We start from the raw sequence: 27,973 nt of genomic DNA on the forward strand, positions 1-27,973 counted from the left end.
GCCTGCCGCTCTGTCTCTAGTACATTGCATGCATCGTGTTCCTTGAATGCATAATATTATGGGTAATAATTAATATGCGCAGAGAAAAATGACTGGAAGAAGTTCCCCCAAACGAGAACAACTGTTTGTTTGATTGTCAAATTACGTGTGGGTTTTTTTTTCCACCTTCCGAATTGCTCTGTTATTACAAAGGCAGTACATTTCCAAAAAGCAAGGATACTCAGTTATGTAACCACCTTAAGCGCAGTTATCAAGTTCAAGAAATGTAACATTGATCTAAAGCCTTCATTCTGTATTCCAGTTTTTTATTTGTCCCAATTAGGTCTTTTGGAGCATTTCCTCCACCATTCCAAGATCCTGGCCCAGGTCATATATTGCATTGTCATTGTGCCTTTAGTCTTTTCTCATCTCCCAAGCATAGCATTCAGGGGATTAATCACAGTCACTGTGTTGCAGTGTCTTCACCACCCTCCTTTGCCACAACTTTCCCTTCACCAAAACAGAAGCCCTGTACCCATTATGCATTAATTTCCCCCATTCCCTCCTTCCTCATCCCTGGTAGTGTATACTCTACTTTCTGTCTCTTTGAATTTATATATGCTAGTGTGGCACTTTGGCATTGTTTATGAATCCCAAAGAGATATTTGTGAATTAACCTGTTCTTCTGGGTGTAATCCCTTTGATTATATTGGATTCAGTTGAGGAGCCCTGGATTAAATTACCTGCTAAGATTAGAGCTTTGATTCAACCTCATCAGTAAGGCTCAGGTTCTGCTATAAATGGACACTCACTCAAGAAGACACATGGAAGAGGAGAGAACTTTGTCATTCCAGTCCTGCCGGAAAGGAGAAGGCTCCAACAGCTAAACCCCCGGGAGAAGAGATGATAGTTTGCAGCTGAGAAACCAGGCAGACACGGCCTGCCATCTCGTCCAACATGTGGCAACTGACTTTGGTGAGGCAGCAGCCTTGAGCTAGACTCTTTAGGGTCTTGTAACTGTAAACTTTTACCCCAGATGAATACCCTTTATAAAAGCCAGCAGATTCAACATATCGTCACGGTTCATCCATGTCGCATACACCAGAACGTCATTCCTTTTTAAGGCTGAGTGATACTCTTTGGATGTATATACTACATTTTGTTGATCCATCATCTGTAGATAGCCATTTGGGTGGCTTCCACCTGTTGGCTGTTGTGAATAGGCCACCATCAACCTTGGTGCCATTGACTTATATTTAAAACAAAATCTCTAGACCTTGTGAAGTAAAGACTTGCGTATCTGTCCCATGAAAATTAAAAGCCAACCAAAGTGATGACTGTCAAGACCAATTAACAACCGGAACAATGTGTATATTATGTTAAGTAGAAAAAACAGGCATGCAAAATAAGTAGAAAAAACAGGCATGCAAAATTCTGTAAGTGCTGTGATTATAGGTAATCAGTAATATGCACAAAGAAAAAAGACTGGAAGAAGGGTCCCCAAACGAGAAGAGTAGTTGGGTTGATTGTCGAATAACGTGTGTGTGTTTTTCCACCTTCCCCATTGCTCCGTCATTCCCCAAGTCCAGCGTTGACCCTTTCAGTTGTGATTTTTCCTAGCGCCGTCCTTGGAGAGCTTGGCTTTGGCCATCATGCGCCTATTTCCCGGCTTGCCAGGACCAGACCTAAAGTTGACGAGGGTTTGGACCACGTGTCGGGCAGGCCCATGGGGCTGTCGCCAAGCCTTGCTTTTCGGAGTGGCTGACTGGAAACTGGGGCCCGAGGTTCTCTCCTCGACTCTGGGAGCATTTCAGGAAAAGGAGCGTCCACCGGGGTGCCTCGTGGGTAGCGCCCCAGCCCTAGCCAGTCGCTGGCCTGAGAGGAAGTAGCGCCTTGGTTATAACCTGCGCCAGGCTCCCCCTCCTGTGTGGTTCTCATGTTTAGAAGGCACTAAAATAGTTCTGGCAAGGGCGCGCTGTTGACAGTCGCCTGGGGCCCAGCTCCACTCGGCCGCCACCCTCAGGGTCCCGGCCAGGTGTTATAAGTGAAACCCTGTTTTAACAGGGTCCTTCTGGTATTTCTTTTGGACACAGTCCAAAGCAGTTCCATTTTATACTACATTCCATGTCACGGCGGGTCATTAAAATAAGTCTGCAGTACATAAAAACTTTCTCCATGTGCTCAGTTTTCTGTAGCAAAATGTGGTCAGTAATTAGGGTGCCAGGTGAGGCCTGAGCCTTGAGGGTTTTGATTTCTTCTTTAGATGAACACATGGAAACATAAAGCTGATGTGAGGTTGACACAGACTGCAAAGTCAAAAAGAATTCTCCTCAGCATACGTCTGTGCTCTTTTCTATGGATAAAACTGGAGTTTAACCTATGATAAGAATTGCTTCCCAGGCAGAAAATGTCATCCTCTGGTGAGACTAATCCATTACTGTTCAAAAAAGAAGTGAACTGATAGTAAATTAGCCCCCCAAAGAGGAGAGTGAGTTTTTGTTTTGTTTTTCTGTTTTTCCTTCCTAACTGTGTGTGTGTGGGGTGTGGTGTGGCTGTTGTGGGTGAGGGTAATGGGGGGGTTGTGTGTGTTACAGTGTGTGATATGATGTATGTGTGTAGTGTTTTGTGTGTGTATGTAATGTGTGATGGGTGTTGTGTTATGTGTGGTATGGGGATTGTGTGTATGTAATGTGCGAGTGTGATGTGGGGGGTTGTGTGCATTACATGTATGGTATGTGTGTGTAGTGTGGTATGGGGTTTCGTGGGTGTGTGGTATTTGTGTAGTGTGGCACAGGGGTTTGTGGGTGTGTTGTATATGTAATGTGTGGGTGTGATGGGGTTGTGTGTGCTCTGTGTGTCATGTGGTATGGGTGTTTTGTGAGTGTGTTGTGTGTGGTACGATCTGCATGTGTAGTGTGGTGTGGATGTTGTGTGTGTGCACTGTGTGTATGTGTGGGTGAGTGTGATGGGATTGCGTGTGTGTGACTGTGTGTGGTATGGTATGTGTTGTGTGTATGTAGTGTGGAGGTGAGTGTGACGTGGAGTGCGTGTGTCTTCTCCATCATTTATTTGACCCAGCTACGACCTCATGCCCTTGGCCTCTCTTCCTTTCTGTCAACCCCCAGCGCCAGCCCCAGAGGCACTTCTTTCCCATCCCCAGGTGAGCTGCAGGGCTGTGGAGACACTTTTATGATCCAGGAGATACTGAGAAAGCAGGAGCTCTGTTGTTCACCTACAGTGGGGATGTTCCCAGAAACAACAGGAAGTGCTACTTAGAAACGAGCTCTTCATGGCTTTGTTTTCATAAAGACTGTGCTGTAAAAACCCCTTCCCTTTAGCTGGTTAGAGTGCAGGAGATTTTTCTCTGTAGGGTTTTAGGCTTGAACGGGACATTGGAGGTCATCTAGCGCCACCTGTTGGTTGGTCAGAAGTGGATGCCAGCAAAGCTAGTGAAGGCTGGGAAGAGAAACCACCAAATTTGTCCATCACCGCTTCTGATTTCCTGTTTGTTGTCTCTTTTATTTCACATGTAGCTCTTTGTTATGAATTGTTCTTTCCTCTTTGAATACAGAAGCATCCAGCCTAGTTGTCTTGAGGTTTGCAAATTTTGTTGCTGAAAATATAATGCCAACAGTGTTACCGATGACGTGATTTTCTTCTTCTCATCTGGGTGCCATTTTGAGTTTTTGTTGTTGTCGTTTTTTCATTCTTAATTCTTTATTTTTTTAATAGATATATTTATTTTTAAGAGATACTTAGGTTACATAAAATGTTACATAAAATAAGATATTGGGGATTCCCGTATGCCCCACTCCCCATCCCTCCCATCCTTCCCCACATTAACAACTTCTTTCATTAATATGGTACATTCATTGCAATTGATGAACACATTTTGGAGCATTGCCACTAAGCATGGGTTATAGTTTATACTGTAGTTCACACTCTTTCCCACTCAATTCTGTAGGTTATGGCCATTTTTTATAATGACCGTATCTGTCATTGCAGAGTCACTCAAGACAATTTCCAGTCCTGAAATTGCCCCTGTATTGCACCTTTTTGTCCTTCTCCCTGACTTCAGCACCTCCAGTGGCCTCTGTCTCCATATCAGTGATAAAATTTCTTCCATTGCTAGAGTCACAATAAGCCTAGAGTAGAATGCCAGTACGTCCACTCTAGTCCATATTTTATTCCCCAGTCCTGAGGATTCTGAGATGGTGATGCCCACTCCACCTCTAATTGAGAGGGGGATTCAGTCCCATATGGTTGATGGATGGGACGGTCTTGCTTGCAGTCGTAGACTCTCTCAGTTCCTTGGTGTGGTGGTTGTCCATCCTCACCTCCTTGTTAGTTGTCGTGGGTGAGACCAATGAACTGGAGAGTAGGTGTTGTAACTCTGCTGAGGCTCAGGGCCCAGCTGGCACATGGACAGCCCAGAGATTCAAGTCTCTTGGACATACACCTACCAACTCCAGCACCAATTATAGGTTTAAATAAAGGGAACAGAAGAGACGTGTAGAGAAATCATATCTGAGTCCAACTCTGTCACACTAGGGAACATAAACTCCAAAGTAGGGCCCACTAGTGAGGTACCTGCCCTGACCACAGGACCTGGTTGTCTCTAGAGCCCTAAGGAGCCCCACTATTTGGGGTAGTATCTACTTTAGCTGTCTATGGGATCCTGTTGAGACATGCATAAGCGTTACCTCTGGGAAGACCTCCTGGCTCATTTTGAAGTCTCTTAGCCATATAAACTCATTTGTCTCTACCTTTTCCCCCTTTTATTCAAGGTCTTTTTCCAGTTGCATTGCTCATTGGTGTTTGGTAGTAATCCCTCGATACCAGGGAGGCTCATACCCAGGAGTCATTTCCCACGCTGGGGGGAAGGTAATACATTTATATGCTGAGTTTGGCTCAGAGAGAGGCTGAGTGCCATTTTGAATTGCCCGAATTTTCTGAAACTTCTTTAGGGACTTGATGAGTTGCTTAACAGCATGGGCTCAGGTGTCAGGTGGCTAGCTGTGTGTCCTGGGGCAGATTATGTAACTGCTCCATACCTCACACAGACATTGTTGCCAAATTCCTGAGTTAATTAATGAAAGTGGCTTAGAAGAATAGTCAGCATATAGTAATCCCTCAGTATTACTAGCTTTTTATCATTATTAATATTCTCAAATAATCTAACAGATTTTTACTCAGGGATACCCATGTGATGTTTTAGTCATCTTTGCCTAAAAACTAAGTTTTCCTCCTATTATGTTGTATTTAAATTCTTCTTTATAACTTCATTTTTTTCCTATGGTTAAATAATATTCCAGTGTGTGATTGTACTATATTTTGTTTATCCATTCATTTGTTGATAGACACTTGGGTTGTTTCCAGCTTATAGCTATTGTGAATATTGCTGCTAAAAACATTGGTGTGCAACTATTTTTTTACAACTCTGTTTTTACTATCTTTGGGTGTATAGCTAGAAGTGGGATTGCCAGGCCAAATGGTAATTCTGTATATTTGATGTTTTGAGGAACTGCCATATTACTTTTTATAGCAGCTGCTCCATTTTACATTCCCATCAACAGTGCACTAGAGTTCCAGTTTCTGTGCTTCCTCTCCAGTATTTGATATTTCCTGTTGTTTGTTTTTTTAAAAAAAAAATAATAGCTGTCCTTACGGATTTGAAGTGGTTTTAATTTACATTTCCTTAATAGCTAATGATAGCAACTTTTCATGTGCTTATTGGGCATTTGTGTATCTTCTTTGGAGGAATGTCTATTCTGAGTCCTTTGCCCAATATTTAATTGGGTCATTTGTTGTCTTTTTATTGTTGCATTGTAAAAGTTCTCTATATATTATGGATAGTAAGCCCTTACCCAATATTTGGTTCTGAATTATTTTCTCCTATTCTTTGTCTTTCCACTTTCTTGATAACTTCTTTTGATCCACAAAAGTTTTCAATTTCGATGAAATCAAATATATCTATTGTTTCTTTTGTTGCTTGTGTTTTTCGTGTCATATCCAAGAATCCATCGCTGAATCCTAGGTCATGAAAATCTCTGTTTCATCTACTTGGAGTCTTAGAGTTTTAGCTCTTAAGTTTATGTCCTTGATCCATTTTGAGATGATTTTTGTTTATGACATGAGGTAGAGTTCTAATTCAATCTTCTGCATGTGAATATCCACATTTCCCAACACTGTTGAAAAGACTATCCTTTCCCCCACGGCATGTATTTAGCACCTTTGTCAAAATCAATTGGCCGTAAATGGGTGGGTCTGTTTCTGCACTCTAAATTCTGTTCCACTAATCTACTTGTCTGTCTTTGTGCCAGTACCACACTCTTTTGATTATTGTCTCTTTGTAATGCATTTTGAAATTGGGAAGTACGCGTTCTCCAATCCTTTTCTTTTTCAAGGTTGTTTTGGCTATTTGGGAGCCTTTGCCGTTCCCTATGAATTGGAGGATTGGTTTTTCCATTTCTGAAAAAAAGCTGATGAAATTTTAATAGGGATTGCATTGAATTTAAATATTGCTTTGGATAATCTTGTCATATTAAATTGTTAATTCTCCCAGTTCATGAGCATGGGATGTCTTGCCATTTATTTCATTACTTTCTTTCAGCTGCATTAGATAGTTTTCAGTATTCAGGTCTTTTGTGTCCATAGTTAAATTTATTCCTAGATAGTTTATTATTTTATTTTAGGTACTCTTGCAAATGGAATTGTTTTCTCCATTTCCTCTTGGATTGTTCATTGCTGTTGTTAAGAACACAGTTTTTTTGTGTGTTGCTCTTGTACCCTGCTAATGTGTTGAATATATTTACTAACTCTAATAGTTTTCTTGTGGATTCCTTTGGATTTTCTATCTATAAGATCACGTCACTGCAAATAGAAATAAACTTCTTCCTTTCCAATTTAGACACCTTTTATTTTCCTTTCCTAATTGCTCTGGCAAGAACTTCTAGTACAATACTAAATAGCTGTGGTGAAAGCAAGCATCCTTACCTAGTTTCTGTTCTTAGGGGGAAAACTTTATATACCATTGAGTATTGTGTTAGCTGTGATTTGTTTATAAACGGCCTTTATTATGTTGAGAAAGTTTCCTTCTATTCCTGTTTTTCAGAGTGTTTTTACCAAGGAAGGGTGAGGAATTTTGTTGAATGCCTTTTCAGAATCTATTGAGATAATTGTGTTTTTTTCCCTTTATTCTATTTATTTAGCATATTACATTGATTTTCATATACTGAACCACCCTTGCATTCCTGGGAGGAATCCCATTTGGTCATGCTAAATACTCTCGTTCATAGGCGATCAGATTTGGTTTGCTAATATTTTGTTGAGGATTTTTCATCTATCTACATAAGGGAAGTTGGTTTGTTGTTTTCTTTTCTTGTGATGTCTTTACCAGGGTTTTGTGTCAAGAGGAATGCTGATTTTTGAATTAGGCAGTGTTCTCTTGAATTCATCAGAAGAGTGTAAGAAGGATTGATAATAGTAATTTAAATGTTTGGTAGAATTTACCAGTGAAGCCATCTGGTCCTGGATTTTTCTTTGGTGGAAGGTTTTGTTGTTTGTTTGTTTTTTTACTGTTGATTCAATCTTTCTATTTGTTGTAGGTGTATTGGTGTTTTCTATTTCTTCATGAGTCAATTTGGGTAGAGGACGATTTCTAAGAACTTTTGCGTTCCTTCTAGATTATCTGATTGTTGGTGTACATGAAATCCTTAATTCTTACCAGCTTCTTTTACAGCCTTTATTCTGAAAAGGGCTTAGTTTTACTCAGCCCTTCATTAACAGCACCCTCACTGACTTCTCTTGCCACCTGTCATTTATCTGTTTAGCACCTGCATCTTGAGTAGCAGCGGTTGGTATTAAACCCAGGAGGGGGTTCTGTGTGTGAGCTAAGATGGGCTTCTTGCCTTCAGGCTCTTTAGTCTTCTCAAGAGCCAAGAGATGCACCTGGAGAAAGAGCGAACGCCTGCCCCAGCCAGCTTAGGCACGGTGGTGGGGAGGAAAACTCTCACAGCTCCCAGAAGAGAGCAGTCGCTTCCCACGGAGAGGATAAAGAAGGCTTCAGTGGAGGAGCCGCCCCGCCATGGCGTGAAGGCATCGGCAGTGGTCAGGGGACTCGTAGGGCAGGGTTTCTCAGTCTCGACGCTGTGGAAGCTTGGGCCTGGCTCGTTCTTTGGGCTGGGGTGTCCTGTGTGTGGAGGGATTTTTAACAGCGTCCCTGGCCTGCACCCTCCAGAGGCCAGCAGCAACGCACCCCTAATTGGGAGAAGCCAGCCAGCCCCCCAGACACTGCCAGATCTCCCTGGTGGAGCCCAATGGCGTGCCACTCTTCACCCTACTAGGAAACTCTCGCCGGGACCGAGGCATCAAAGGAGCAGAGGCGTCTTTTGGGAGCGCGGCTGTGTTTGAGGCAAAAGTGCCTGAGGGTAGGCGCTGTGGGTTTGGAATGGTGGATGGGAGCTTGGAAGGAGGCTGTGCTCTGGCCTGCAGGTGCCTGACTGCTTTGGAGAAGGACAGCACCGGATCCTCTCGGCGAGTTGGCAGGATTCCTCTGGTGGCTTTGTGGTACGTCAGAAGCTCGTGGAAAGCTCGGGAGCGACTGCCTGGTCTAGGGGAAGCACTCGCTGGAGGTTGGCTGCCACTGTTGTCCCCATTCTTATCAGACACGTTAGATGAAGAGAGAGGAAAAAGCGTTGGGAGAGAGTAAAGCTGCAGAGCCAGAGTGGCGCCAGAGAGGAGAGTTGGGCGGGTAGCGCAGCTCCAGAGAGGGGCACCAGGACATCGGCATGGTGGGACCCCACGCTTGTCCCCGGGGTCGCTCGGCACCCTTTCCCTGCCAAGGGCCAGAGGTAAACCTTTTCGGCTTTGCGAGGCATCATCTCTTTGTCGCAGCTACTCAAACCCTGTGGTGGCAGTGATAGGCTCTTTGGACACACGTGGGCATGGCTGGTTGCCAGCTAAGCCTTACTCACCAACACAACACCTGATCTAGAGAGAAACGCAAACTCAGAACGTGTCCGCGGTTTTGGAGACGTGTCAGTATCCCCAGTGGGCGGCTCTGCTCAGCACCTCACAAAGAGCCTGCTTGCCGTGCCGCGGGTCACTGCCCTCCGTGTTCGTGCAGCGGAGATGCCCGTCCCACCCCACAGCACAGCCGCCTGGATGCTCGGCGCCCACTCTTTTGCCAGATAAGCAGTATTTCTTAGGGCAGGCGATTGGTAATTGAGCAGGTTTTGCTGACGAAACAGGTCAGCAGTACCTGGGCGAAGCGATTTGCTGCAGAACAAATGGTTTATGAAGCCACTGGCGGAGGAGGTCTGGTTTAGTGGTGTTGAAATTACAAGAAACACAAAGGCCGTATTTGTGCATTTTTATTGCCTGGTTATGTGAGACGACGTAAGGAGCAAGACCACTTGCTCTCTCCCGAGAGACAGCACCTTCCATTTCCAAAGAACGGGGCTTGGCTTTTGAGCGTCTTCCCAGGCTTTTACAGTGTGACCCTTATTTTAAGCCCTTCGCACTAGACCGTGAATCTAATCCCATGTCTCTCCTGGAAGTACTTGGACCTCCCCTGGGTCGTGTTACCTAAATTCCGCAGTCAGTGGCGTGCAGGGTGGCTGCTTTTCAATGGCAGCAATCGCCAGTGCCTTTCCGAGTCCATCAGAAATGTGAGAAGGGTGGAGCCGTAGCTTCTGCTCTGTCCTCGCTTCTCAGCCGCGGTGGGCGATCGAAAGTGGATGTACTTTTTTGGTTACCATGACCAGGAGGGTGGACCTCCTGGCCTGAAATGGATGGAGCCCAGGGATGCAGCTCACCGTCCTGCAGTGCCCAAGCAGCCCCCACAGCAAAGAATTACCCGGCCCAGATGTCGGTCGTGCCGTGACCGGAAAACCCCGCGCTGAGAGACCGTCCTAAGGAGGCGAAAGCCTGCGGGCTCCAGCCACGCCGCGGGCGGCGAGCGGTGGGCGGCCGGGAGGCTGGGCCTTTGCACCACGTGGTTGTTCTTCCGTGGAGGTGGCGCGCAGCCCTCCAGCCCTGCCGTGGATCCTCTCCGCTGCAGCTGCTGGAGCCCTCCTGAGCACTTCCCCTCTTCCGTGGGCAGCCTGGGCGGGCAGCAGCGGCAACGCAAGCAGACCCAAGGCGCAGAGGTCACCCCGCTCTGGCCCACTGCTGCAGGGAGGGCTGGGGCGATAGGGGAGGCGGGGGCCGGAAAAGCCTCCGTGTGGGAACCCCATACCGTATCTTCCCAGGGGAGCCTCGGGCCATCGCTGGCGCTGCCGTAACCAGGGTCTAAGAGGAGGCAGCCAACAGGCCTTGGGGTGCCTGCCCCTACCAGACTCAGTGGACAGCAGAGTTGGAAAGTGTTTTAGAGACCGTTTCATCCAGTGGCCTTGTTGCACCCACACGGAAACCGAAGCTCAGGATGGAGGTGTGAGGTTTCTGAGAATTCACCGTCTTCTCGCCTCGTCAGGTGTCAGGGTAGCAGCTCTGGCATCTGGTTCCCCACCAGCTGCTCGTGTACCTGTGTCCCACTGCGCAGAAGAGGGGGATGGCATGGCGTTAGCCACTCAAGCCCCGGAGAGCGGATCTCGTGCCCCTGACATGTTCTCCGCCATTAGCATGGCTTGCTCTAGAAATACAGCCTACCTCGAAGGGCATTATCGTGCAGAAAGATGACTTAGACAATCCAACCACATACTCAGCCTTTCAAAATACAGGTGGAAAACTGTGCTTAATGTTATAAGATTATTTTGTAGTTAAGTAATATTAAATATTGTCTCATTAGTTGTAAGAAAAAGTACCACACTATTGCAAAATATTAATTGTAGGGAACACCAGGGGGTGGGGTATTTGGGCACTGTGGCAGTTCGATATTGTGTCTGAATTCCAAAAATAGATATAGGGCTATTTTTGTATTCTGGTCTGTCCCTCTGGGCATATTAGATTATATTGGATTCAGAGGTTTCACTTTTCCTTGATTAAAGAATGACTAAGGCTTTGATTGGGCCACGTCCGTAGGACATTGCACCACACACCACAGAGAAAAGACATGGCAGAGAACAGGGTTTGGAGGTTTCCTGCTGGACCCCAAGATGTTAACACACCAGAGGAGCAGAGAAGGCTGGATTAGCCACAGCAGAGGCCCCGGGGAGAGAGACGAGCCATTTGCCTGAGAGTCTGCAGCGGGCCTTGTGGAGAGAGCCGAGTAGCTGAGCACAAGGAGAAAGAAGCCCTGGGAAGAGAGGAGCCCAGGAAGCCTGAACCCTGGCAGACGTCAGCAGCCATCGTGCTCCAACACGTGGAAATAGACTTTGGTGAGGGGAGTCACTTATGCTTCATGGCCTGGTAACTGTTAGTTTCTACCCCAAATAGCCTTCATAAAAGCCAGCAGAGTTCTGGTGTTTTGCATCAGCGCCCCTTTGGCTGGCTAATACAGGCAGTCTGTACTGTGCATGAATTTTCTGTAAACCTACAACTGCTCTAGAAAAAATACTCGAGAAAATGAAAGACATCTTCAAGCCTTGGGTGAGCAGGGGGCTTTGTGCACTGCTGCTTGCAAGTTGCCCGAGCCGCGTCTGTGCTAAGAGCCGCGGTGGTGGGGTCTGCCAGCCCAGTGGGGATCGAGCTTGTGGTGGCTGTTTGTCCGGTCTCAGGGTAGAGGGTGCAGAGGTGGGTCAGTCAGGTAGTCTAGAGTTCCGGCTCTAGTTCAGCCTCCTGCCCCAGAGCGCCTGTAAGCGAGTTTCTTGCCTTCTCTGATATGAAAGGAACCCAGGGCCGAGCGCGCCAGCTGCTCTGAGGAACACGCTCGAGAACACCAGGCGCCTGGCAGCTGGTCGAGCTGTTTCCAGAGCGTCCGTTTGACACAGTAGCGCCATGGTCCAGGGGTGCGTGAGGGGCCCAGTAGGGCGTGACACGCCCCCGCGCTTGACCTCTCGCCCACCGTTGGTCCGTCAGAGAGTCCCAGGGTGGACTTCCCACACCCCTCAGTTACCCTGCAGCGTGGCCGGGACCCGACCGTGGAGCGGAAGGAGGAGCGGGGAGGCAGCGCCATGCAGCATTGCTGGGGCTCAGAGCCAGGGCTGGGTCGGTGTCGTCCCTTCAGTGTGTGCCTGGCACTAGACCTTCCAAGGGAGCCACGAGGGCACCCCGCCTTCCAGCCTGCGCCTTCTCAGCCGGTCAGGACCAGGCTGGGCGAGAGGCAGCATGTGGAGGCGCCTGAGCGCAGTGGCCACGAGGGAGAGAGTTAGGAAGCCTTAGGAGGGCCTGGGTAGCTGGAGATGCTGCACCCAGAGGTGGGCGGCAGGCCCGGGATCCAGCTCGTCCTGCCCCCTCTGCGGGCCGGGGCTTTTCTAGTCTCCCTTGGTGGGGAACCTGCGTCATCAGAGCTTGGAGGAAGATGCCATCCAGCATGATGGAGGCCCAAGGAATCGAGTCCGTGGACAGCACAGGGGTGGGTCGTTTCGTTCTGGTGGGAGCAGATGGGAGAGGAGGGTGGGGAGAGAGAAAGGAGGTGGTGAGAAGGAAGAGGCAAGGTCCTAGGCAAGGGCTCTGCTGCTGTCCAGGGAAGCAGGGCAGGGCAGAGCTGCTCCTTTTGAGCTGGATCCAGGTAGCTGAGTTTCCATGAAGGGACAAGATCCTCTGCAGCCCATGGCAAAGTTAGTAACAGCCACCGGGTTGTTCTGTTAAACACACGTAATGGTCCATTTTATCCATTCATCATAACCAGGCAGAGGGGGAGATACCGAGGCGGGGGGAGGTGGAGGAGGAGAGGGAGTGGAGAGAGGAAGAGGAGAAAGCAGGGTGCAGGCGGAGAAACGGCCTTTCGTGGCAGAACACTCCCATCTGCTGCGCGTTTTGCTTACTGCAGAGCCTCTAGTTTTCATGGAAGCAGATCATTCATCCACGAGCATACATACAAAATAAGCGTAACATACAAGTTGCGAACTCACAAAATGAACAGGCATACCACCACCCAGGGGTCCCATACACACGCTGCCACCAACTCCTTGCTTTGCGCTGATAACATTTGGTACAAACTATGCAAGAGCATCATTAAAATATTACTACATAGTCCATATCTCACATTTGATGTATTTTTACCCCAAACCACCCTATTTTTTTAAACTAATCAATTTTATTAATAGATACTTTTTCTATTTATTTCCCCCCCTTATTGATACATATTAACAAAGTATACAATTTATCCAAAGCATATGATCAGTGCTATTTGGTATAATCACATAGTTGTGCGTTTGTCACTTCAATCATTAAAGCGTTTTCATTATTTCAGTAATAATAAAAAACTAGCAAGGAAATTCCTCCTCTTAATCTGTTTTCACTGCCACACATAGCTGCTAATTCTGCAATTATTTCTTTGTTTATTAAGCAGTTTTAGGTGAGATATTCATATACCGTATGATCTAGCCAAAGTGTATAATCGATGGCTTCTTTTTAGCTGTTAAAAAGACCTTTATTGTAAAATCATAAAATAAATTGAAAAATAGATGGAAAGAAATTACAAATTTTAATAGAGTGCAAGGCCAGGTTAGATTTAGTATAATCAGTTACAAGAAATAGTGTAGCAACATTTATAAATGTAAATAATAATTCCAATAGTGTAGAAATTAATTAAAACATAATTCTATTAATAATTTTTGTATTACAGCTCTAACTTTTGGACATAATCTCTAAGAATGTAATTAATTATTGGTTTGGTTATTTATTTCCATTTAGGCCATAATTCGTTCTGCATAATCAAATTCCTGTTTGGGAATTCTTCACATCTTATTAGAATGAATTATAGTAGATAACAATAAGCCATCTCATAATTTTATGAGGCATAAAATTCAAAATCTTGTTCACCAGTACTCATGCTAAATCATTACCAATCCAGATGGATTATCCTAATTGAGTATGCATAAGAAAGAGTTAAAAATGAAGTATCCAAAACTATATCTCTTCTCTAGTCCTCCCCAATTAAAAGCAAGTATTTTTTAGTTACTCTTCCTAGTCATTTTCATTTGTCACCTAGTCAGGAGTGCAGGTCAGGTTGACTGAGTGTAGTGGTGTCCCTTGTTCTCCCAGCCCTGTTGCTCGGTGTGGAGCTGCACGAGTGTGTCAAGAGCCTGAGCAGATGTGCAGGGGCTGAGGGGGTACAGGGGTTGGCGGGGTACACAGCTGGTGGGGTGCACAGCTGGTGTGGTGCAGGGGCTGGCCAGGTGCGCGGGCTGACGGGGTGGCAGCCCAGTGGCCTGGGTGGGGTGAGGCGTTGCGGAGCGGTAGCTTGGAGGTGGGATTGTGGGGACCCTGGTAAGGGCGGGTGGGGGCAAAGCTGAGTGGAAAGGAGGTACAGAGCTGGAGAGGAACCAGCTGCCGGCCTCACATCCCGAACTCGGGGCTGCTCTCTTCTGCCTGAATAAGGAAAGACACGGTGGGGGCTGAGAACCCCGGCGGGGACCTTTGACCTTGCCCACCTCTGCCGAGGAGCTGAGGCCCAGTGGCCTCTGGGTCCCCCACAGATGCTGAGCTTCCTGGGTCTCCCTTGACCCTCAGAAGATGAGGCCACCCCACCAGGCCGGGTCTGCCCGTACCAAGAGGAGCGCAGCAGGTGGGCCTGCCTGGGCAGCTGGCTTCTTCCCGCGAGGACGAGGGTGGGTCTGCTGCAGGCCCCGCTCACCCGGGGACCCCGCCAGGGCCGTGGCGCCTCCCGTGCCAAACATCGCCCTTTTTTTTTAATAGTGACAATCCTGACTCTTCTCCCAATGTCTGACCTCAGGCTCCTCCACCAAAAGCCTCTCTGTGAAGCACACGGCACAAAATGCCAATAATAGGGGCAGTTATGTTCGATCTGTCTGTAACCTTCAACTGCTCTAATAAAAAAGACAGAGGAGGAAACAAAGCTGCTGAAGAGGTTTGCCACTACCAGGGGTCTCCTTTATCAGCATCTTCCTCTCGTGGCAAGAAATGGGATGGGGTGGGGCCTCCCTGGGGGTGGAAAGCCAGGGTCGGCAAGGGAAGGAGTTTTAGCTTTCTAAAGCCACTGGGAGCACGATACCAGAACTGGGTTGGCCTTTCCTTGGGCTTATGGGGGTAAAAGGCTGCTGTCGCCTGGGCCTCGCCCACGAGGTGCAGCTTTGCCTCCCACCGGCCTTGCCACCTTTCACCTGCTCAGCGTGGGCCATTGAGCCCTCTGCTCCGCCCTGGGCTTCGTCCCTCCAGCCGCCAGCTGCCCCCCTTCTCGCAGCCTCTCAAGTTTCTCTTGCAGCTGCAGGCAACCCTGGGTCGTCTCTCACCTGCAGGGTAAAGCGTAGCTGTCTCTCTGCTTCTGCTTTCAGTTCTCAGCTGATAGAAGACTCTGCAGAGAGGCCTTGCCATCTAATCCAAGGCCCTTAACTCAGGAGATGGAACCTAAAGTTCCCCTAACTGAATCTAACCAGAAGGGCCCACTAAAATGGGTCCCCACGCACAGGGGTGGGTCAGCTCGAGACCGTCATCTGCTGGGGTCCACAAAAATCTCCATCCAGGACAGAAGGGAAGGTTCCCCATTTTTTATCTGCACCCAAATGGGCCCAGAGTGTGCTGCTTTGCAGCCCTTGCCTAGGGGAGCCCGAGCTGAGGCCTAGAGCTGCCCGGGAGGTTAACGGCGGCAGGGGAATTTAGCTCCTGCCGCGGGCAATGCCTACCTGGATGGGGCGAGTTTCTTGAGACGTTAAACCAGGATGAACTTGAGTCTCTGCTTTGCTGTTAAATGACGCAGAAACGGTCTGGCCTTCTAAGGCCATTTTCTGGAATTCATAAATAATATCAAGCTGCCACAATGCTGTTTGGAAATGTCACTTGATCAACATGTGCTCAAATAGACACGGTTAAAGCTATAGTCTGATTAAGCGATGAGAAGGAGTGCATACTTTAAGTATAGCTGTGTTTCCAGGGGAAAACAAAAACAAAAACTATTGCCTTAAGAAATGTCATAAACACTATTGTGTATTCTTTATTCATTTCCTAAATGGATCATCTTCACAAAGATGCTTTTCTTACTCAGCTTTCTGCAGGAGAAAGAAATGGGAAAGAAGAGCTGATAGTCAATTCAAGGGTAATCATTATAGTAATAAGTAAAATATCCCACTTTGCTAGACATCTCTCGTTGCTTTCTTATACGTATGTATGATAGTGATGACACGCTTATTAAATAAGCAACATGGTTAACAGACAGGATGGCCAACGGACAACATGGCCAGCAAACCCCATGGCTGACAGAAAACATGAACGACTGGCAACATGGTCAGCAGCCAACATGGCCAACAGACAATATGATCGGCAGCCAACGTGGCCGATAGATCACATGGCAGACAGACCACATGATTGCCAGTCAACATGGCTGGGAGTCCACATGACTGAACGACAACATGGCCAACAGACAACATGGTCAGCAGCGAAGATGGCTGACAGATCACATGGCCAACAGCCCACATGATCATCAGTCAACATGGCCGGCAGAGCACATGACTGACAGCATGGCTGACAGACAACATGGTCGGCAGCCAACATGGCTGACAGGTCACATGGCCACCCCTCCAGGTGGTCTTCAATCAATATGGCTGGCAGAACACATGACCGATGGACAATATGTTTGGCAGCCAACATGGCTGATCAAGCACATGGCCGATGGATCACATGGCCGACAAACCACAGGATCGGCACTCAAGATGGTCAGTACACCACATGACCGACCAACAACATAGCTGACGGATCATACAGCTGACAGACCACGTGATCAACAGTCATCATGGCTGGCAGACCACACGATGGACCGACAACATGGCCGACGGATCACATGGTCGGCAGACCACATGATCTACAGTCAACATGGCCACACGCCGCATGGTCTTCAGACCACGTTTTTAAGAGAACATGGCCAACGGACCATGCAGCTGACAGACCACCTGATCTACAGTCATCATGGCCGGTAGACCACATGACCGACCAACAACATTGCTGAGAGATCACATGGTCGGTAGACCACATGATCGACAGTCAACATGGCTGCAGACCACATGACTGACCTACAACATGGTCAGTAGCCAACATGGCCGATGGATCACATGGTTGGCAGACCACATGATTGGCAGTCAAGATGGCTGGCAGACCACATGACTGACTGATAACATGACTGACAGGCAATATGGTTGGCAGCAAACATGGCCGACAGTCACATGGCCCGCAGTCCACATGACCAACCGACAACATGGCTGACTGACAACATGGTCGGCAGCCAACATGGTTGACTGATCACATGTCTGACAAACCATATGATCAGCACTCAAGATGGCTGATAGACTACATGACCGACCCATAACATGCCTGACAGACAACACGGTCGGCAGCCGACAGTGCCGACGGATCACGTGGCCAGCAGACCACATCACCGACCAACAACATGCCCGACAGACAACAAGGTCAGCAGCCTATGTGTCCAACAGACAGATTACATGATTGGCAGACTACATGATTGGCAGTCAAGATGGCCGGCAGAGCACATGGTCACCAGACCACATGACCAACCGAGAACATGGCTGACACACATGGCCAGCAGACCACATGATTGACTGACAACATGGCAGACAGACAACATAGTCATCATCCAACATGGCTGACAGATCACATGGTTGGCAGATCACATGATCGACTGTCAAGATGGCCACAGACCACATGGTCTTCAGACCACATTTATGACAGAGAACATAGCCGGCAGACAGCGTTGTAAGCAAATAACATGGCTGGTGGGCAAAATTGCCGATAGACAATATGGCCAACAAACAACATGGCCAATAGATAACATAGCCCAGAGACAACATGGCCGAAGGGCCACATGGCCAATAGACAACACTGTTAGCAGACAGCATGGCCAATAGACAAAATGCCTACAGACCAAATGGCCAGTAAACCACGTGGCCAGCAGACTACATGACTGACTGACAACATGGCTGTTAGACCACATGGCCGAGAAAGCACATGATTGACAGTCAACATGTCTGGCAGACTGCATGGCCTGTTGACCACATGGTCAACAGACAACATTGCTTATGGATCACATGGCCGACAGACCACATGATTGACAGTCAACATGGTCGCAGACCACATGGCCTTCAGACCACATTGCTGACAGACAGCATGGCCGACGGCTACATGCCTGGTGGACTGCATGGCCAACTTACAACATGGCTGACAAACTACATGATCCAGGGATCCACATCATCAGTGGACCACATGGTCGGCGGACAACATGGCCAATGGACATTATGGCCAATGGACAACGTTTTGGGCAGACAAGTGACCCGGCAGTTCACATGCTTGATAGACAAAATTAATTAAAAGATAATTCAATTAATTTTTATATTGCAGCTCTAACTTGGATACAATCTCTAAGAATGAAATAAGCTATTGGTTTGTTTGTTTATTTCCATGTAGGCTATAAGTCTTTCTGCATAATCAAATTCCTATTTAGGAATTCTTCACATCTTATTAGAATGAATGATAGCAGATAACAGTATGCCAACTCATAGTTTTAGAGGCATAAAAATTCAAAGTCTTTTCAACAGTACTCATGCTAAATCATTATCAATCCATGTGGATTATTTTAATTAAGTATGCATAAGAAAGAGTTAAAGAAAAATGAACTACCCAAAAGTGTATCTCTTCTCTCCTCCTCAGTTAAAAGCAAGTGTTTATTTATATGAAGACAGTATATAATATCAATTACAGGAACAATTTGCTAGTTGCACCAGTAATTATTGTTCATATAGTATAAAATTGTTATTTAACGTTTATTTGGCCTGCTCGCTATCTTTTGGGTTACTAGTTGCATGGAATACCCTTTTCGAACCTTTCGCTTTCACCTGGTCGTGTCCTTATGTCTATGGGTCTCTTGTAGACAACATAAATGGCTCACATTTACTTGATCCATTCTGTCAGTCCGTGTCCTTTGATTGGGGAGTTTAAGCCTTGAACATTGAGTGTTATCACTGTAAGGCGTAACTTACCTCATCCATGTTGTCCTTGGCTCTCTGTTTCCCGACCATGGTGATGTCTGATTTCTTATCCTTTAGTTTGATCTTCATAGTCGCCTTCATTTGTCAACTAGTCAGGAGTGCGGGTGAAGTTGGCTGTGACTGGAGTGGCGTCCCCTGGTCTCCCAGCCCTGTTGCTCCGTGTGGAGCTGCACGAGTGTGTCAAGAGCCTGAGTGGACGTGCACGGGCTGAGAGGATGCAGGGTTTGGTGGGGTGCAGGGGCTGATGGGATGCATGGTCTGGTGGGGTACATGGGCTGGCGGGGTGAGGGGTTTTGGAGCAACAGCTTGGAGGTGGGATTGTGGGGACCCTGGCAAGGGCAGGGCATTTTCCTCACGTACAGTATGGGTCTTCCTTGGTCCCCATCTTCCCCTCCCCATCCTTTTCTGTTCCTTGACCCCCATTCGAGAGCCACGCACCCCCGCCGTGCACACCTGCGATCCACGGTCCTTGGTGCTCCCGGCGCGCCTTCATGAGCCTCGGCTTTCTTCCCTTGCTGCAGGTTTTTCTCACTCGGCCTTTACGTTCGGCATCGAGAGCCACATCAGCCAGTCCAACATCAACGGGACGCTCGTACCGCCGGCCGCGCTCGTCTCCATCCTCCAGAAGGGGCTGCAGTATGTGGAGGCCGAGATCAGCATCAACGAGGTGCGTCCCTGCGGTGGGCCGCAGCGGGTGGGGGGGGGCGAGGCCGGAGCCCGGCTGCGCTTCCCTGAGCCACTGCGGATCCTCCTCTCTTTCCTGCACCAGGGGATACTGTCGTGTCCCTGTACAAGCCGCAGGATTTCAGGGCCCCTTTCGCACCTGTGATTTCCATACAACTAGGCAGCATTGGCCGCTACTTACTGATGCAGAGAATGTGGTTTCAAAGACTATGCTGTAGATTTTCCGCTGCCTAATATTTTGGAGTGGGCGTTTGCCCGTGCAGATGCAGAAAATGCTCTCGTCCTTCTTGATTTTTTTGGAAGCATGTTGGGTAAAGAGGGACCCCATAATATGTTCACATAGAATCTGGATTTCCTGTGAATCTGACATGATGCACCACTAGACAGTTTGGAGAGGAGAGATGAGGGCTGCCCTGAGGATGTAAGTGGCAGTTTATCCTGCTCGTTGCAGAGCTGATGGGGAGAACGGAGCAGGAATAAGTTAAGAGCCCGTCACTGGGTCTGTCTCCCCTTATGGGGTGCACTCCTTGCTCATGGGGCTCCCCTATGCAGGGATGCCCCTGCGTGGCATGGCACTCATTGCACGTGACAGCACTGCATGGGCCAGCTCACTGCACGGTCCAGGAGGCCCTGAGTTCAAACCCTGGACCTCTTATATGGTAGGTGGATGCCACATCTACCTCCCCTCTTTAGCTTTTTGGTTTTGTTTTGTTCTGTTTTTAAAGATTTATTTTATTTTCTTATTCCCCCCACCTCATTGTTTGTACTCACTGTCTGCTTTCTGTGTCCATTTGCTGTGTGCTCTCTCTGTTGGAGGCACCGGGAACCGAACCTGGCACCTCCCATGTGGGAAAGAGGCACTCAGTCGCTTGAGCCACATCCACTCCCTGCTTTGTTGTGTTTCTTGTTGCATCATCTTTTTACGTCAGCTGACCACAACTGCCTTTCGCACCGGCTTGTTGCCTTGCGTGACTTCTCCAGGAGGCATCGGGAACGAAACCTGGGCCCTCCTGTGTGGTAACCAGGAGCTCAGTGGCTTGAGCCACATCCGCTTCCCTCTCTTTCGCTTTTAAGAAACACTTCAGGGAAACTCTAAAAGTGGTGTCATCGTTTACGGTCATGTGTTTTCCCCTGTAATTTTCCACAAACACGTGTTCCTAGACCACCGTGTCTGCCTGCCCCGCGCTCCTCTCCCTGCCGGTGTCCAGCACCTCTTACCATGTCTGAATGGTGGCTGCCCGGTGTCGTCCAACTCCCCCCTCACACCCTCTCCTGTCTCTTTCCCGAAACCATGGGGGTGTGTTTGTGCACCCTGAGCCCCGCCATCCCCCAGATCTTACACTGCTGCATTCGGCTCTCCATTCCCCTCTGCCAGCGAGCCCCCATCATGTCTCTCCCCCCGCGGTTCGGACTCCATCCTGGCTGGAGCTCGTGCTGCAGTGACTCAGGCCTCCCGTGCTTGAAACCTGAGTGGCGTGTGCTAGAGCTTCAGCCAGGGGAGCTCGTCCCACACTGGGGCCGCTAATCTGTGAAATGGCAGGTGTCTGCTGGAGGACAGGGCCGAGGACGCTTGCTGACCGGTCATCATTGGCCACTCCATGGTGGGGAGGGAAGGGGTCCGGTGGCTGAGAAGTGACTGGCCATTTCTTTACACCTCCTGTTCCGTTTTCTTATTTCAGAAATCAGCCGGGCTGACTGGTCCCTCAGAGCCAGTTCCTATCTGTCAGCTCCTCCGCATCTCAGAGCTAATGCGAGCTCAGAGCGTGCAAAGGCGTGTTTCCACGCCCACCAGGGGTGGCTCCATGGAGTCGTGTCCCTGTGTCTCCAGTACTCAGAGCGCTTCGTCAGGAAAGCGCTTTCTCTGGTATTTAAAATTGCAGATGGACTGGAGAACCAGAGCTAACACCGTGCCACTGGCAGTGGCACGCAGGCTGTGGTTAGCCTGCGTGCTACACCCAGGAACCCACTTCAGATGGCACCAGGGGCTGTCACCGTCACACCCTGAGCAGTGTGGGAGTCTGGCTGGGCCTGGGGGCTTTCAGGAGAGGCTCCTAGTGACGAGGGTCGTGCTTCACAGAGATTTCCCTGGCAGCCGTAGCATCGGGGCAGGGCCAGCCTCGGCCCTGCTGGCATTTGGGGCCGGGGACTGGGGGTGCATCCTGTGCACTGTGGGGCATTGAGCAGCCTCCTGCCTCTACCGCTAGAAGCCAGGAGATCCACCCCCCTCCACAGTGGTGAGAACCAGAAGCATCTGCAGACGTGGCCCGTAGCCCCGGGGCTCACTCTTGCCCCCGAGTGAGAGCTGCTTCCCCAGGGCTGGCACTTTTCTGTCATGGAATAAAATTGGAGCGTCCCCTCATCCTTATGCCTTGTTCGGGATCATTGAGACAGTTGAGCAGATCCCGAGGCTCTCCCCGCGGGCAGCCATTCCACAACTGCAGCCGTTCCACTACTGCGCCCATCCTCCCAACACAAGGCTTGCCGCGTGCCCCTGTGGGGCCTCTACCCCCACATTCCCAGCTGCCCACGATGGCCTCGCCTCCCCGCCGTGGCTCCTGCCACCTGCACACGCTGCTCCCTGCGCCGCTCCCGCCTTGAGAGCGGAGAGACGCGGCCCTGGAGATGCCCTGATGCCCAGCCCCGCTTCCTTCCGCAGGACGGCACGGTCTTCGACGGCCGCCCCATCGAGTCCCTCTCCCTGATCGACGCCGTGATGCCCGACGTGGTGCAGACGCGGCAGCAGGCCTTCCGGGAGAAGCTAGCCCAGCAGCAGGCCAGCGCCGCGGCGGCGGCGGCAGTGGCAGCGGCGGCCACGGCGGCGGCGGCCACGGCCCCCCCGGCAGCTGTGTCGCAGCAAAACCCACCAAAGAACGGCGAGGCGGCGGTGAACGGGGACGAGAACGGAGCCCACGCCCTAAGTAAGTGCCGGTGCGGGGCGTCGGTCACGTTCAAGTTGGGGCGAGTCCAGAAGCGCCTGTCCGACGGCACGTAGCAGACGTCTTCACGGACGGCCCCGCGCGGGCCTCTGTCAGATCCCGCTCGCCTCGGGTTTCTTCTTTAAAACCTTTAGAGCCTGTGTTTTTGGCTCGCGCACCTTAACTTAGGGACCCCTGAGAGCTGGCAGGTGCAGAGATGAGAATTCATAGAAGACACCGTCCCACATAAACAGGACATGTCCATGGTGTGGTGAGGCCTTCGGTCCCATCACCCAGACCTCTGTGTGGAGGCGCCAGCCACACTGGGGTAGAACCGCCAAGCTCACGATTGCTGGGTGGGCACTGGGCCCCAGGCGCTGGCACCACGCTACTCACTCTTCAACAGACCCCTGGGTGTTCCCCTCTGTTGAGCGATTGTCCAAGCGGTTGTGGCAAACGAGTCAGAGGGTCACAAGTTTTCCCCGGAGAAGCCAGCTCCGCTCTGCCCCGCTGCCGTGCGAGCCCCGGGAGGTGCCGCTCCGGGCGGGTGTTGGGTGCATGTGTGCGGGCCCCGGCCCGTGCTCGTGCTGCTGTGACGGCCCCTTTGCTCAGGACTGCCGCGCCGCCCCAGCCCCTCCCCGATGGATTGCTGCTTAGTCTTTTCAACTGTGCATTTCTGGAATGTGCTCAACGGCGCCAAAACTGGGAGACCATTTGAGACCCACAGACAGCAGTGCTTTCACACCGTAACACAGCTCTGTACAAAGAAGTTCGGAGTTTCAGAGAGGTTCCCAGCCACGGTAGATACTCCAGCTCTCCGAGTACACAGGGATTTTTGCTTTATTTGGCCCCAGCGCCGTCATTAGCACAGCAAAGAAGGTGCATTCTGGCATAAATGTTGAAACAGGAGCAGTGCAATCCTGGGGTTCTTCCCACTGAGAAAGACGTGAGGCTTTTCTCCCAGGAATTCTCCACCAAAATACTTGTTTAATTGAGGGGTAGGATGAAGCTGACCCAAGTCTTTTCCATGTTAAGAAGCTGTTGTTTGTGGTTTGTTGGTGGAGAAGTAAGATGTTTGCTGCTTTTTTGTTAGCATGCAGCAGGAGGGAGCAAACTTCTTCAGTCGAGGCCCAAAGAGTAGGTATTTCAGGCTTTGTAGGCCAGCTTTCTCTCGTGGCACCTACTCAGCAGTGTCATTATCGTGCAAAAGCAGGAGGGTGTCAGTGAATGAGCATGGCTGTGTCCCAGTCAGACTGAATTCATAGAACATGAAATGCAGCTGCAGGCTGAGCTTCGTCTATGGACAATAGTCTGCTGACCTAAGTAATGGTTTTATTCCTCAGATCTAATTCCAAGAATGTCAGAATAAAGAAACATGAAATAGTCCCTAAGTCATCCCCGCTTCCTCAGTGTCATCAAGTCATGCTTTAGCTCTGAGTAGCAGAGGTGGTAGTGTTCAGTGCCTGAAGTTGCGGTGAGCCTGAGCAGACGTGCCCGGGGCATTGGCTGTGTTCTTGGTAAGCCCGTGTCTTTTCCCTGCTCCCCACCACAGATAATCACTCGAAGCCAATGGAGATAGACGGGGACGTGGAGATCCCGCCCAGCAAGGCCACCGTGCTCAGGGGCCACGAGTCCGAGGTGTTCATCTGTGCCTGGAATCCGGTCAGCGACCTCCTCGCTTCCGGGTAAGGGTCTCCCATCAGGGATGCTCAAGGTCTGGGGGATCCACATAGGAATGGACGAGAAGGCTGGAAAGTTCCGCTGCCCCTTTTCCCCGTGTCCTGGTATTAGAGGAGCGGAGAAGTCAGTGGTCCAGCCGGGTTCCCAGTGGGGCGGGGAGCGATCGACTGCCAAGTCATGTATCCATGAGGCGCAGAGGACGGGGAGGGGAACACGGAGAGCGAGACGTCTAGGAAGCGGGGAGAGCGGGTCCCGGGGCCACGCGCTGCCCTCCACGCCCGTCGGTTTGACTCCGCAGCTCCGGAGACTCCACGGCGAGGATCTGGAACCTGAACGAGAACAGCAGCGGGGGCTCCACGCAGCTCGTGCTCAGGCACTGCATCCGCGAGGGCGGCCACGACGTCCCCAGCAACAAGGACGTGACCTCGCTGGACTGGAACGTAAGCCGCCGTCGCCGCCGGGGTCCCTCCCGGGCACCCTGCTCCGGGCCGCGGTCGGGCCGGCCGGGTGTCCACAGGCCTGCCCGCCGGTCTTTCTGGACGCGCTGCTGGGCGGCGGCAGGCGGCTAGTGGAGGCGGCTGCCCTGCCGGGGGGAGCCGACATCCTGCTGGGGAGCGGGCAGCAGCGGGGGGGCCCTGCACTTCACACGGCGCCCCCTCTCCCTGCCCCCCAGCGCTCCCTCGTGTTGTGCAAGCTCCCTAATTTCCCCGCAAGCTCTACTTTCCTCTCCGTGCAGACAGAATTTTAAAAACACATTTAAGTCTTCAAAAGTTTTACTGTCACTTTCTGCGCGGTGTTTCAAATTCCGTCACTCATCAGACACCAAGGGACGATGAACGGTTGCAGTGTATCCTTACTGCTCGGTTGTCTCTGTGGAATGCCTTTTTATTTTTTACTTTTTTTTTTTTACCATGGTAAAATTCTGCCTTGCTGTTTTTTCCTTAACCTCCCTGCTTTGTGGCTTTTGGCGTGCTGTCTGCTCTCTGTGTCCATTCGCTTTGCTCTTCTGTGTTTTTGCTCGTCTCCCTTTTTTCTGTTGTTGTTACGTCACCTCGCTGAGTGGGGTCTCCGCAGCCCCTGCGGCCGGGCGGGGCTCCGCAACTTTGCAGGCGAAGCTGCCTTCACAGGGAGGCCCCGGGACGCGACCCCAGGGCCTCCCATAGGGTAGACGGGGGCCCGACTGAGTGAGCCACAGCCCCTTCCCTGCCTTGCTTTTCCATTTAAGAGCAGCGTGAGCTAAAGCTGTCAGGTGGGATGGAAGAGCCTCCTCGCTCTGAAACAGCAGTGGCTTACGGCGCCTCTCGCCTTGGGAAAGCGTGGTGGGCTCTGCCGTGTGTCGCTGCCACCACTGCTCAGCTCTTCCTGTTTGTGTTTTTTCTGACCCCCAGAGTGATGGAACACTACTGGCTACCGGGTCATATGATGGCTTTGCAAGGATATGGACGGAAGACGGTAAGTGCCAAGCCCTGGTGCCGGTGTGGGCGTGGGCGGCGGGCGGCTGTGGGCGGCAAGCCGGTGGGCGGTGGCGGGCGTCAGCGCGCTGTGTCCTGTGCTTGCTCACAACAGGGAACCTGGCCAGCACCTTGGGCCAGCACAAAGGCCCCATCTTTGCCTTGAAGTGGAACAAAAAGGGGAATTACATTTTGAGTGCCGGCGTAGACAAAGTGAGTATTGCTCGAAATACATCTCTGATCTGGAGAGGCTGTTCTTTTTCCTCTCTGGATGGCATCGCAGCTGCTGTGGATTCCGAGGCTTCCTGCTTCTCGCTGAGATAGCAGAGGGGTGTGCGGGGGGGGGGGGTGTTGTTGGGTGCGCGTGAGGGTTTTGATCTGTCGAGAGAGCGCACCACATCTTCACAGGTTATGTCCTGCCGCAGGCCAGACTTGAGCACCAGGGAGAAGACACTCTCCAAAGGGCAGGTATCAAATGCTCGCGGAAGCAAATAGGTGCAGCGTGTGCACTCCATAAACCCCCACCCGCCGAGGGATTTTTCTAGCACACATAGTTTCCTCTCATCAGGCAACTTTCTGCTAAACCGGAGGAGCTGTTAATTCCCATTATAGATGCAGAGTTCCCCGAGTGCAGGGCTGACACAGACGTGTGCAGGACGTGCACTCTCCCACCGAGCAGATAGAGGATTTCCTTGCTCTGGGCTTGGGCAGGGCCAGCAGGTGGACGGGGGGCATTAAATCCCAGGGGATGCGAACACCCCGCTTGCATCCTGGATGCCATCGGTAGGCGAAGGGCGAGATCGGGAGGGCAGGCTCTGTCCCCACTCGCGGGCGGGTTCTGTTAGCAGTTCTCACCCTCTCAGCGTTCCAGGAACCTCAGGTGCAAAATGACAAGAACTTGAATGAATGGCCGTATCAGGAAGTTCCTAAGCCTTGGTAGGAATTCCAAGCCACTGCTTTGGAAAAGAGGTGTTAACAAGAAGTGGAAGAAAAGGAATCCATGTTTTCCCATCACTCCGTACTTCATTCCTGTGCACTCTCTGGTGGTTCAGGCTCCAAAGGGCTTTGCACTTTCCTAACGATTTCAGAATCAGTGGAAAGCGCTATTGGGTCACTTCCTTCTTTTCCTTCAAGTTCTAAGCTGCAACATAAAAGGGTAGGCTTGACCTCCAGACATCAGAAGAGGCATTGATAATTAGCTGTCTGCAGCGATCGCCTACGTAGGACCTGATGGTGGAGTCAGGCAAACCCGTCCTGCCACCTGGGATTGTAAATTAAGTTTCTCGGCACCCAGCCACACCTCTTCATTTACTCATGCCTGGGGTTGCTTGCTTGCCACAGTGGAAGAGCGCCTCCCCGGCTGCTAGCCTAAGGGGTGTATTTCCCAGCCCTTTACACAAAATGTTTGCCAACCCAGCACCAGAAGGTAACCTCCAGGCTGGTGATTCGTTCCTCCTAGCTCTTGCTCTTCTGAGTAAAGAAACCCTTTGTCCCTTTGTCCAAACTTGGCTGTCTAATGTATAATAGAAGTAAAAACTGGCCTGCCATGGTCGGGTGACACATTCAACATTCTCCTGTAACTGTAATCACATCTTTTCCAAGATGGTCTAGTCCAAATAACATGCACGGGGCTTGGTCACGCACGCGGCATGTCCTCTGTCACCACTGGTGGCGTTTGTACAGTAATCCCTGGGGAAGAGCGCAAATGCTCTAGAGCACTCTCCTACTCCCCGTGTTAGCCCACTCAGCTCTCCTGAGATAGGCAGGTGCTGAGATGACCCACCCATTTCACAGGGGAGACGTGGAGTCCAGAGAGCTTTGCTGATTGACCTGGGGACGCACAGCTAGTGTGGGGACAGGCCACGTTTGGAACCTCAAGGCTTCTGTAGAATTTCAAATAGTCCCTTGTATCTCCACCTGCTTCCTACCCGGAAGGGTCATGTTTTTCCACCGGACGATGCACGTTAGGAGTCCTACTGGGTCGTACATGCTCTCCCATTTGCGCTTGGCCAGACAGGACAGGGGTAATACTAAGTAATAATCTTGAACGTGGCCCCAAGGAAGAAGATGTCATTGATAAGAAGACGTCATTGATTAAGCATTCAAAGCTTAATCCAAAGTGGCTCAAGGATAGTTTAGAGTGGTCAGAACTTGTGTGTAATTCATATTCTATTTTGTCTCCTTGATTTTTAAAACATCGACTAAAAGATGC

At 50.2% G+C, this 27,973-nt stretch overlaps 1 protein-coding gene across 7 annotated transcripts in view; it reads left to right on the top strand.

The window, feature by feature from the left end:
• Nucleotides 1-27,973, top strand: part of TBL1X (transducin beta like 1 X-linked) — a 281,546-nt gene that overhangs the window by 231,297 nt on the left and 22,276 nt on the right. For all 7 annotated transcript variants that reach the window (XM_004466286.5, XM_012528189.4, XM_058291403.2 and 4 more), the window contains 6 exons: nt 19,553-19,698; nt 22,372-22,633; nt 24,183-24,315; nt 24,609-24,750; nt 25,699-25,762; nt 25,877-25,974. In XM_004466286.5, coding sequence (XP_004466343.2) covers nt 19,553-19,698; nt 22,372-22,633; nt 24,183-24,315; nt 24,609-24,750; nt 25,699-25,762; nt 25,877-25,974 — 845 coding nt within the window. The remainder of the gene's footprint in view (nt 1-19,552; nt 19,699-22,371; nt 22,634-24,182; nt 24,316-24,608; nt 24,751-25,698; nt 25,763-25,876; nt 25,975-27,973) is intronic.

This window comes from Dasypus novemcinctus, chromosome X (genome assembly GCF_030445035.2).
Source record: "Dasypus novemcinctus isolate mDasNov1 chromosome X, mDasNov1.1.hap2, whole genome shotgun sequence".
In the NCBI taxonomy this organism is placed as follows: Eukaryota; Metazoa; Chordata; class Mammalia; order Cingulata; family Dasypodidae; genus Dasypus; species Dasypus novemcinctus.